Raw genomic sequence first — 12,696 nt, forward strand, 5'->3', positions numbered from 1 at the left:
TTGTAAACGTTAATCCCATCTAATACACACCCTGCAAAGTTGACACATAAAATGAAGCCTCACAGACTCTTATCTATGAGGGAAGTCTTGAGGTCGTAGAGTGGGTGCTGGGTGAGTCCTTGGCAGTCAGGAGGTCCAGAAAATGCAAAGAAATGATGATGCACTGGGAGAAGAAAGAAGATACTGACATCGTGAACACAGTAAGAAGCACTTTGTATTAAAATTATTGTTTTTATTTTTATCATATGTTTTAATTGATCTTAGTCACATTCCCTTTTCAGTCTGTTAGTGTCTTTTTTTAATTCCTAACTCTCCTAACTCCCCTAACCTAGGTTGAGACCTGTCTCTGTACTGTCCAACCAGGGATACTTTTCTGGATCTCTTTGGCTGCAAATTTATACAAATTCTAAATTCTGACTGCAGATGTTAGAGTTCCTTCCTACACTCCATAGCACAGATGGAAAAGAGGATGGAGATTGGGGAAAGTACCAGAACTTGAATCAGGTCTCTCCCAACACCAACACTCGTCTTAAAGAGCATGGTTATTGTAAGAGAGTTATCTATTGGAAGTTGTGGAATTTACTGATAGGAAAATGTTGGACATATATTGTAAAGTTTCTTTTTTTTTGTCAAAAGTATAAGGCTTTCCTTGCAAAAAAAAAAAAAAAAAATCATTATGTGTAAAAACCCCACAAGGTAAGCTTCAAACCTCCTCCCATAATTCCCCAGAACCCTCTGTCTCTTTGAGCAGAGAAGTCAAGAGGCTTTAGAAAGTGACTGATTCCACCAGCAGTGTAAGAGAGATGACACTCAGTGTCTTGCCTTCAAGAGCTTTTTCTGCCAAGACAATATGGATGTTGATCACCGTTGAGTGATAAACTGGCCCAAATAAGTCTCACAACTATGGGTAAACTATTCTTCTGGTGGTACCTGAGTAATTGAGGGCAAAACTGCTGCAAAACACAGATGTATTTGACTGATACCAGCAGGCACAACCTGACATTCATTTTGTAGGAAATCTTTTCTGTCTGACCAAGATTATTGCAACTGATGCAACCTGTACTTCTCCTTTAAAGGGGTCAGGTGAGCGAGAAAAATGTAATGCCATTGCTTTCTGTGCATTTTCTGTAAATACAACACAAGTTATCAGGGGATAGAGCTTTCTTTAAAAAAAAATCTTGCAACCCAATATTTAAAAATGCTTCTGGGATACTGAGCCAGAAGATCTACTTTTGACAAAGGTAGAAGTTGAATAAGATCTAGGATATATTTTAATGTGACCAGAGACATGACAGGGGGCCGTGTTGCTAGAGTTTAGATGTTTTTTAAAAAACCCATGATCACAACAGGCATTTATTACTTTTGTAACACTTTCATTTTTAAGGAATTATAACATCCAAAACCAAAATAAAACAACCATCCTACATTCAACTATTCGTTTAGTATCAACTTTGGGTATTTCTTAGATGGGTTAGAGGTACTTTAATTTTTCTCTTCTTCCACTAACCATCTCTCTTACTGGCCACATGGTTGTGGGAGCTTCTTCCCTCACAGGCCACAACGACAATTTGACACCCAATCTCATTGCTTTGAAAGTTGCCACCCATACTCTTCAGGAGAGCAGAAGAATGACTATGACTTTTGAAAATGTCTATTGCTTTTTCAGTTTATAAAATAACTATGTCTTGTAAATAATTCATAAACTACAAGAAAAAAAATTCGTGACAACCATACCACTCAAAAACCTGTTGTTGTTGGCTTTCTTTTATTTTGTTCAATTAGGAATGGGATGATATTATATATACTATTTTTTATGCATATTGCCTGTTTCCATCTTCGTGTATTATGAACATTTCCTTATGTCATTAACTATTCCTGATAGTTCTTGATAACTAATCATATTCCTGATAACATGATTTTTAAAGGCTGCACGGAACTCAGTCTCAGGTCAAGATGGTTTATAAATCCCCTGGTGGACTTTATAAATAGTATTTTAGTGAATATATATCTAATCATTTTTTCATACATATCTATTTCTGCAAGATACAGAAAAATTTTCACTATTTTGCACCCCTACCAGCAAAATATAAAAATATCTGTTTCTTCACATATTTATCAGCATGAGTTATAATTATTTCTGTTTTTTTTTTTTTTTTTTAAGAATCTTGCCAATTTGAGAGGAAAAAATGGTTGGTTGTGACAAAATTTCTTATGAAATAAACAGAGGAGGAGTTGTAATCTTTCCCCACCCCAAAACAAATGAACACATTTGTGCAAATGCTCCCAGGTTTTTGCCTATGTCTGTACAAACATTGTGTATAGATAAATATATATTTTTAACAAAAATAGTATTCTAATTCTAATTCTATTCTGCAACTTGCTAGGGTTTTTCACTTAACACAAAATTGTGGAAATTTTTCATCATCAATTCATTTTCTCCCTTATTCATTTGAATAGCTACAGAGTAGTTCATTGTATCATAATACACAAACATATACATGGTCTTATCATTGACAAGAATTCTTTACTTTGCTAGGGCAAACTAAGATTTACAGTAGTATCAGTTTGGTGTAAATGAAATTAAGAACCGAGAGATTAGGAGTGAGGCGAATGAAGATTCTTGTACATGTTTTCTAGTATCAGTGGTGAATCTGTTCTAATCCATCCAAACCTGCTCGGTCCATAACCTACAACAGTTATCTTGCAAATGCAAGATGTGCTGAGCTCCGTACAGACTGAACGATGTCCTTTGTTGTGTTTGAACCTACACTTCTGTTCTCACTTATGAGTAATTGTTCATCCACCATCTTCACAAATCTAGTCCACCTGTTCAGCTACCTGGCTCTCATCTTCAATGAAAGAAATATGCAAATATCTAGAAATAATCACCTTATTTTTATTCAACGTTTTTGCCAGTTGAAAAAAGACATTCAAAAAATTTCTATATATTTGTAAACCCTCACAATTTTGTGTCTGTAAATCACTAAATACCAGGAAAACAGGAGAAGTTCTTCTGTGGAGTTAACATGAAGTCTGCTCTAGAATTCTTGGGTCAATTTTAGTGTATTCATTTAATAGACATTCCCTGGGCTTCTGTTATGGTTCAGGCACTGTGCCAAGTGCAGTGAATCCATGAGGGTAAAAGGCCTGACGCCTGCCCTCTCGGAACTTGTATCCTAAGTGGGAGTCAAGCAATAGACAAATTGATAAAGTGGAGTCAAGGTTTACAGTGGAAAATTGGCCTCTGTTCCAAGCACTGTGATATTTGCTGAGGCTATTGTGAACAGGACAGTCTTTAGCAGGAATCCACTAGTGAGGAGTATAAGGAATCCAAAACGTGGGACAGTGTGTCATTGTTGAACCAATAAAGCCCAACGTTGCATGGGGGTGCGGGGCCTTTGGACAACATTTTATGTCATTGTTGATGATCCAGGTAGACCAACTGGACAAAACAGCTCCTCGTATCACACTCTTGCATTCCCCTTCTCAAGTGGGGCTCCTGAAAAATGGCTGCTATGGGATTTACATCACTTCCCGCGTATTGAAGGCATCAGACCCTGACACTGAGGACGATCAGATCATCTTTAAAATTCTACAAGGCCCAAAACATGGACATCTGGAGAACACAACAACAGGTACTGGCCTCCTTAATCCTTATAATTGCCATTTTAAAATACCCAGTGGCGGGCAGGGCTACAGAGTAATTTAATTAAGTGCAGGCCCATTTGGTAAACACTCCCCAGGGCTTACTGATAGATGCAGTTTATAAATCAATATTGCTCATAAAGAAGGTTTGAAGCTGAGCCTTCCTAAATTTATCCTGACTGGAAGAACCAAATACTGATATACAACTATATTTATAATTTTTTTTCTCAACAGCTGATTATAATACATTCAAAGGAAAATAGTATCAGGACCAAATTTCCTATTTGTGACTAATTTTTTATTCTGTCATGAATTCTAAATGACTCTAAATGATGTCAGATCTTTTTTTAAAAGTTCTGTTTTTTTCCTAATGGTTTCTCTGGATTGTATATTATTTCTACTTTATGAGCACAATGATCATAATACATCATTAAACAGGATGGCACCAAGTTACATATTTTTATTACTGTGTCTTTCTACTCTCCTTCTCTTTACTTTTATGGTTTTTTAAGGCAAATATTTCTGAAGCAGTCAACTTAATGCCTAATTTAAGCACATTGCATTTCAGTTTTAAGATAGTTAATGTTAATTTCTTTTTTTAAAATGTACTTTGGCTGTTTTTTTAAAGCTGTGTTTAAAATAAAATAGCCATACAGTTTTATTAGCTTTTATTTAATGTTTTGTTTGATTACCCATGATATTCATTTATTTCTTTTTTGTAGGTGAATTTATCCATGAGAAATTTAGCCAAAAGGACTTAAACAGTAAGACTATTCTTTACATCATAAACCCATCTTTGGAAGTAGATTCAGATACCATGGAATTTCAAATCATGGACCCCACAGGGAACTCGGCCACTCCTCAAATGTAAATTCTCTTGCTTATTCAGTAGTCCTATATGTTACATCCATAATGTATCTGAATATTAGGAAAGTGAAGTGTTCTTTTTAAAACAGAACCCAAGAAGATAAATTAATAGACCATTTCACAAGCTCATGGAATTTATTTTGGAGAATGAATTTTCTTTTTATTACTGCTTGAAAATAGGAAAGCCAATAGCTTTACAGAGTACAGAAACATTAAAAAGCTAAGTTGACGTTCATATTATGCTTGTCAATGTATACACTTTTATACACAGGGAGGGTTCTGTCTTAACAACTCACTAGCATCCAACACTGAGTTTGCAGGTTCATGTAGCAATTGTGCAGCAAGAGGTCACTCTAGGACCGTGTTAGTAACTATAGCCTTCTAAAATATCTGCAGTCGGAGAAATGAAGTAGTCAGGAAGAGTTAGCCAAACATCTTCTCTTTCTCTTATGAAGAAAATTACAATTGCTTGACATTATGTTTATAAGGTGATAAACTTATCCTATGTAAGATGAATATAATGTAAAGAGGAAACTAGACTTTGGAAGGTGTATAAAGGGTATGACCCTCAAAATAGCAAGAGTAACAAATCTTCAAAATTAACAAGATTAACAGACCACAGCAATTTCACTGACTGGGTCCCTATTCTAGACTTTTCTTGAATGTAGACATTGAATATCTTACCAGCTAACAGATAGTCATAGAAAGGTCTGTCAGAGTCCAGTTCTTCTGGTACTGTGCTGTTTTTTTTTTTTGTTTGTTCGTTTTGTTTGTTTGTTTTTGATACCCTTCCAGATACCCCAAAGAAAAGTTGTTCATTTACCCCTGTTTTAGTAGTAACCATATCCTAGTCATACTCAGCATCATAAGTGATACCGCTCTGTTATACTCCTTTTATGATGGAGTATAGATTAAGAAAAGAAAGCTGAGAAATTCCTCTGCAGTCTTCAGAATTCTTGCATTTTCTTTCGGATCCTGAATTGTAGTTCTAAAATCTGACCAGCAGAGGTCACAGTAGTCATTGTCAGAAAAAAGCTATCATCCTTTTCTTAGCAAAACACTTTCCCAGCGCCCCACTCCGTTGCCCTGATAAAATGCCGAGCCTGGCCCAGATTTATTAACTCCACAGACTTTTATCGAGTGGCTACTATATGCCAGGTGCACAGTACTAGGAGCTGGGGAATAGGTTAGAACAAAGTAGACCTGGCCCATGATATAAAATGTAATCTCGAGATTACAAAATGTAAAGCATATGACCTCCACCCATTAAACTGTCTTTGCCTAAGACAAATAATTCCCAGGATCACAATCTTTATGGGAAAATATGTCAACTACTTGCAATGTCAGACAAATATCTTCCAATTCTGAAGAAAATGTAAAAAAAACAAAAACAAAAACAAACCTGCTCCAAAAACGTTAATACGTGGACTTCACTTTTTTTTTAACATTTTAAAAATAATTCAACTAAGAAAACATAGGAATGTTGATCAGACTTGCTACTGACCTAATGCTGACCTCTTGTCCTCCATGTGTGAGTGCAGTGTAGCTGACAGAGAATTTTCTTCCCCCAGTAATGATGCTAGGCTGATACTGCTTCACCCATGGCCCCTTTCAATCTTTGTCACTATCAAGGACATTGCTTTTGGAAGATGATTTATATTTTTAAATATACTCTCAAATTCATATAAGAATTACAGCAAAATTTGCTTAATTTAATTATGACCTTAATTGAGGCCGTTTAAAATATCCTCCTGCTTTTATTGGGTATTAACTTTCATGTATCTGTGCTGGAGATGTTTCTAGTTCAACTTGACGTAATTTGTTCATTTGTCCATGACTGAACAAAATGCTGTGGCATATGCCTACCAAGGGGTAATATAGAGAGAAGTTTCATTTGATTCTGACATATATTAGGCTATTTTCTTTATAACGGATGGAGGGGGTAAAAATTACTCAGCATTTATCATCATCGTTTTTGAATGGTATAGTTGTCCTCAACCCCATTTGTAAGCAGATGTTATTGGAACTAGGTGAACAATTTTCCAGTAAAAAACAAGGTTATGAATAGGGGTTCATCTTCCCAAGACAGCCAGCCAGAACGTAGTTACAGGTACAATATAAATTACAGCCATTTGCAATATACTTGGTGTTTGCCCTATTTCATTGCTATTCATTTAATCATCAGAACCACCTATGAGTCATAATCTGAAATTTACAGATGAGAAAACTGAGGACAGAGCTAGAAAGTGACTTTTCTTAGTGGAAATGCAGCTTTAGAGTGCGTGATTTTTCTCAGCACACTAAAGAACTTCTTGCCCATTTTAAGGACTGTGCTAATCTGGCCTGAAGGGAATGGAACACCAGGCTTGTCTTCTTCTTTCTCTTCAGACACTGGCCACCCAAGCAAGAAAGAAGGAATACTTACTCATATAGGACCTTAAAGTTCAGCAGGATTTTTTTAAATGTACATTATAGATCTCTATATTAGTGTGCACTTCATATCTAACACACTAGAATTTATACTATAGATAACAAATCACTGAACTTGGAGCTAGAGGACAGGGTTTGAGCTTTGGCTCTGCCCTTCATCTAGTAACTGTTCAAGCCTTAGTTATCTCTTCTGTAAAATGGGAGCGATGCTACAATTTGTTTAGAAAAACAAATGAAATGTGTAACGTATATGAAAGCATCTTGTATATTTAAACTCCTTAACAAATGCAACTTGTGGTGGTGATTACTGCTGTAGTTAATTCATGTAGGTACAATAATTGACTGAAGAAGTATCCCGGAAACGTTTGGTGGATTAGAAAGCCTGCCTCTAATTAGAAATCGATCCTGGGATGAATCACAAAGTGAACAGTCAATATGTGTATTAATCAGTGAGCTAAATGCTGTGGAACTTTGTGTTGTTCTTTGGCTTAGACAGGATTAATAGGTTCGTATTCCTCATATTTGAAGGGGTGAAACCTCTGTGATAAAGCTAAAGGGACTACAGGGTGCCATCTGGAACAGAAATGGACCTGTTTTAGAGCACGGGAAGGACCCATGTTCAGTGGAAAATTCAGAATCTTGACTGTTGGTCAGTTTGGGCTATTGCAGGATTCCTGTGGAGTCCTGAAGGATGAATAGATGCTCCACTATGAAAAGCGTTAGGAAATGCTTGTTTCGTGAGATTCTTCAAGTTATTGCCAGCTAGCTAGCTTGCGTGCTTGTTTAACTGCATCACATCCTAGAATCATCGAGATGTGCATGTGGATTGGGAATCTCTCAGAAATGACGCCTAGGCCGCAAATCTCAACCCAACTGGGCTATAGAATCAGCTCTCTACCTGCCACCCCACACACAGGCAGAATAGCTCAGGGAACAAGTTCTTCATGGAATACATCTAGGAGTCACTTTATTGTAAATAGAAATTATTTTATAATGCTGATATCCATGGAAATTTGCATAAAGATTTAGATTTAGCTAAGTGCCTACATTTCAGGCACTGTGCTAGGTGTTTTCATGAGTTGTCGAATTTTATCTGCAAAACACAATCCTCTGAGGATAAGGAAATAAAGCTCAAAGCTTTTAAGTAATTATCCTGAAGTCACTGGAGAGTGAACCCTGACCTCCAGACCTAAGTGAGTGCTCATCTTATTGCCTCACCCCTTGGCTGCACCCCCTCACTAGCTTGTGCCTGTTTTCTAGTCCAAGTTCGATCTCCAAGATGATCTGCAGAAGCCCCAAGCTAAGTTACACAGGACTCACATCATTCATGAAAAGCACTTTTGTGGACCGCAGAACGTGGCCAACTTCTGACCAAAGTTGTTCTCCTGATACAGCTTCCACGTGGACCTCTTTCTTGTGCCCACTGGAGAAAAGTGAACTTCAAAAGCAATGTTGAATGCAGAAGTCCTCGACAACTCAGTGACTGTTTCCCCGGTTCTGCACTCTGATTCTTCCCCTCCCTCTGGCAACTCACATTCTAACTGTTCTTTTGTCCGTTTTTGGCTTTAAAAGAGGAGGGACAGAAGAATAAAAGGAATTTCCACCAGGGAAACTTTGCAATGTTTAGCAGCTTTTATGAAACACCTGATAGGGGAAGAGGTTGAAACTGCTGGCTAGCTAATACCTGCACATTACCTGCAAGCCAGGAGTTAAGGTTTTTGTCTTCAGACTAGATCTTAGGAAAGCACAGAGGAAGGGAAGGAAAATAGCACTTATTAAGCACCCACTGTGTGCAGGTGCTTTATACATATTAACTAATTTTAACTTTAATCATTTGACATGAGTGTAATTCTCCTCATTTTTAAGATAATGAAAACTGAGGCCCCGGAAGACTGAGTGACTGACCGTATCACACACTAAGTCCCACACGCGTCAGTGGTTACAAGGTGTGCTTGATTCTAAAGCGCTTGTTTTGGGTACTCACTATGCTGCCTCTTGGCTAAACACTGCTTCCCCATTATCAAGAGAAAAAGAGAAAAATGAAAACACAGGTGTTCATAGCATTCGATTATGGAGTTTAATAGCATCATCTTTGAATTGATAAGTCTTAGATTGGATACTTGAAAAAATATTTTTTAACATTTTCAGGAATTCTTGTCACATGCTACTTGATTATAAATGAAAATATAGTTATAAGGATAGTAATTTAATCACAATTTTAGCTTCTGTAAACCTTTTGCTGAGAAGCTCAAAATACTTACTGAGAATTCATGAAGGTTCACTTAACCCCTTTGAAGTACAGACTTGTCGTTATTGCACTTTGTAATAATTACATTATTATAGGAAGCAAGGAAACTGAGGCATGGACAGGCTAAATATCTTTTTCACAGACTCTTGTTAACCTGGATTAATGCCCCAATTCCTAAACTGGTGATTTAACTCCAGGTATTTCTTTCAGCTTCTTGTTTCTTCATAAATGAATCAAATAGCTAGAAAATAAAATGTCAGAAAGAACATATTTATTACTCCAGGACAGGGTGTCTCAACATTGGCACTATAGGCATTTTGAGACAGACCATTTGGTGTCACAGGGGAGTCTCCTGGGCACTGCAGAACATTCAGCAGCACCCCAGGCCTCTATCAGCTGAAGGCCAGCACCATTCTCTTCCCAGTTGTGGCAATTAATACCATCTCCACAAAATGCCAAATGTTAAGAATTACATGCATGCCTTAGAAAATAGCATACATATGTTTTAAGAAATTATGAATTATGTTAGAATGCTCATTTGTCAATGCCATCTTTCTCTCTATGCTAATAAAGGCTAACAATAGTCAAAGAATCCAGAGTAAGTCAGGGCTAGAGAGAACATGTGAGGATCATCTAGCCTAGCATTTTTTTCCAAGTGTGTGAAAGATGATGTTAGTAAGGTTGGGGAGAAAAATATTTTCAATGGTTGTATTAGTCCGTTTTCACACTGCTAATAAAGACATACCTGAGACTGGGTAATTTATAAAGAAAAAGAGGTTTAATGAACTCATGGTTCCACATGGTTGGGGAGGACTCACAAGCATGGCAGAAGGCAAAAGGCAAGTCTTACATGGTGGCAGGCAAGAGAGAATGAGAGCCAAGTGAAAAGGGAAACCCCTTATAAAGTCATCAGGTCTTGTGAGACTTATTCACTACCACAAGAACAGTATGGTGGAAACTGCCCCCATGATTCAATTATCTCCCACCAGGTCCCTCCCACAACGTGTGGGAATTATGGGAGCTACAATTCAAGATGAGCTACAATTCAAGATGCAGGGATACAGCCAAACCATGTCAATGGTCAACTTAGCTCAGGAGACAGTGGGATAAACAAGATTCATTCATTCAGTTAGCAAACATTTAATGAGCACTCACCATGTCAATGGTCAACTTAGCTCAGGAGACAGTGGGATAAACAAGATTCATTCATTCAGTTAGCAAACATTTAATGAGCACTCACCATGTTTTAGACGCTCTACAAGACGCCTGGGTTACCACAATGAACCAAAGACCTGTGCTTCCTTGGAGCATACATAGGATCTAAATCAATGTGATAGTATGCTTGCTGTATGTGGTACATGCTCTGGAAAAATGAAAAACCTGACCAGGAGAAGGGAGATCAGAAGTCCTGTGTTTGGGAAAGATTTTGTGATTTTTAAATTGAGTGTTTAAACAACATTTCCTTTACCTGACTGCTTAGAGCTGGTGAGTGACAGAGGGACCTGAAGACTCACAAATTCAAATCCAATTTTATTTCCACTGCCCCATACCATGTCTCCCCTTACAACAGTGGTTTTCAGGGATCCGAATTTATCTTCACATTGAACCAGCTTTTGCTTTCTTTTTTTTTTTTTTTTTTTTTTTTTGAGACAGAGTCTTGCTCTGCCGCCCAGGCTGGAGTGCAGTGGCATGATCTCGGCTCACTGCAACCTCCGTCTCCTGGTGAACCAGCTTTTTCTATTGTGATGAACACATTAAAACCGTAAATGGAAGAAGTTCTCAAGTGGGGGTGACTTTTCTCCCAAGGAGCATTTGTCAAGGTCTGGAAACAGTTTTGGTTGTCGTGACTAGAAGGAAGTGGTGCTACTACATCTAATGTGAGGAGGACAGGGATGCTGTTAAACATCATTCCCACGCAGGACAGCCTCCCACAACAAAGAATTGTCTGGTCCAAAATGGTTGGGAAAGCCTGACTTAGAGGCTTAGGGAGTTTTCCCCTCCTGCTAAATGACTTGAAGCGGTTGCCATATGGGTTACTCATCAAGTGTGTCCATGGCATACAGTTCTGACTGTAGAATGAGCTTCACTCAATGGTGACAGGAAACTGGAAGCATTGTTAAAATGGGAAGATATGAACCAATCTTTGTCTATGTGACACCTACACATCTAGAACTTTACAAATTTCTCTCATGGGCTCCTGGATCTGGACATTTACATGATGCCAGGCATATAGCTATGTGGCTTCTTGCAGGGAAAATTCCCAAGTGATTGACTACATCTCTTATTTTTCTTCCAGGTGTTTGTGTACAGTTTAAGCAATCACAGTCTCAGTATAGAAAGATCTTCTCAAATACAGTATTACAAAAAGCAAAAAAAAAATCACATTCAAAACATAGATTGTACATATTCTGTGGGTATGCAGGTGCTTTGCTATTTAGATATTTTTCTCGAAAATATATAGCCTGGCTTAAATTTCATGGCTTTTCAATAGCTCTTTATTATTTGTAGCGAATAATTTTAAGAAAATAAAATAGAGCATTATGTAATGACAACCTTGACCTATAAGCATTATGCAGCATTCAAATGGTGCATCAGGGAAATGCATGCACATTCCCAAACAGTAAGACCCTTTATACCTTGAAGCTGAACAGCCCTCTGAATGGTTCTCTTCTGGATTTAGATCAGAAATCAAATTGCATTTAGCTTTTCGCCTTGAGGTCACCAGGATCTACAGAATGGCATTGATGGTTAGCATTAGCAATGGATGAATTCTCAGAAGAATTGGACATTGAAACTCATTTGAACCCTACTGATGGCTGAAATCCATGCAAATGTATTTGTTTCATTCTTTCCCACTGTCCTCCTTTCCTTCCCATTTCATCTTTCTCTCTTTTCCCCTAATCCATCTTGCTGACTTTTTTTTTCTTTCTCATTCACCTGGATCCTTTTGGGATTCTTTGCAGCATATTTCTATTGACATTTACGATATGCTTGTTGTTTGTTATCTTGTAATTCTTTAAGCACACACTAACACTAATCCCTCCTATCTGTGGGAGATATGTTCTAAGACCTCCAGTGGATGTCTGAAAGTGCAAATAGTATTGAACCCTATGTACACTATGCTTTTTCCTATACTGCACATACATCGCTAGGATAAAGTTTAATGTACAAGCTAGGCACAGTAAGAGATTAATAACAATCACTAATAAAATAGAACAACTATCATGGGATGCCAGCATCACTACTCTTGCACTTTGGGGCCATGATTATGTAAAATTAGAGTGACTTGAACGCAAGCACTGTGACACTGTGGCAGTCAATCCGATAACCAAGCCAGCTACAGAGTGACTAATGGGCAGGTATCGTGTACTGTGTGGATGTGCTGGACAAAGGGATGATTCTTGCCCCAAGTAGAACAGCAGGGGATGATGTGAGATTTCATCACACTACTTAGAACAGCATGATGTTTAAAACTTATGAATTATTTGTTTCTTGGATTTTTCACT

The 12,696-nt window shown here is 37.7% G+C and overlaps 1 protein-coding gene across 2 annotated transcripts in view; it reads left to right on the top strand.

The window, feature by feature from the left end:
• FREM1 (FRAS1 related extracellular matrix 1) overlaps window positions 1-12,696 on the top strand; it is a 293,398-nt gene that overhangs the window by 254,958 nt on the left and 25,744 nt on the right. For both annotated transcript variants that reach the window (XM_063609109.1, XM_055294213.2), the window contains 2 exons: window positions 3,434-3,635; window positions 4,368-4,512. In XM_063609109.1, coding sequence (XP_063465179.1) covers window positions 3,434-3,635; window positions 4,368-4,512 — 347 coding nt within the window. The remainder of the gene's footprint in view (window positions 1-3,433; window positions 3,636-4,367; window positions 4,513-12,696) is intronic.

The sequence above is a fragment of the Symphalangus syndactylus genome, chromosome 9, assembly GCF_028878055.3.
Source record: "Symphalangus syndactylus isolate Jambi chromosome 9, NHGRI_mSymSyn1-v2.1_pri, whole genome shotgun sequence".
Classification (NCBI taxonomy): domain Eukaryota; kingdom Metazoa; phylum Chordata; class Mammalia; order Primates; family Hylobatidae; genus Symphalangus; species Symphalangus syndactylus.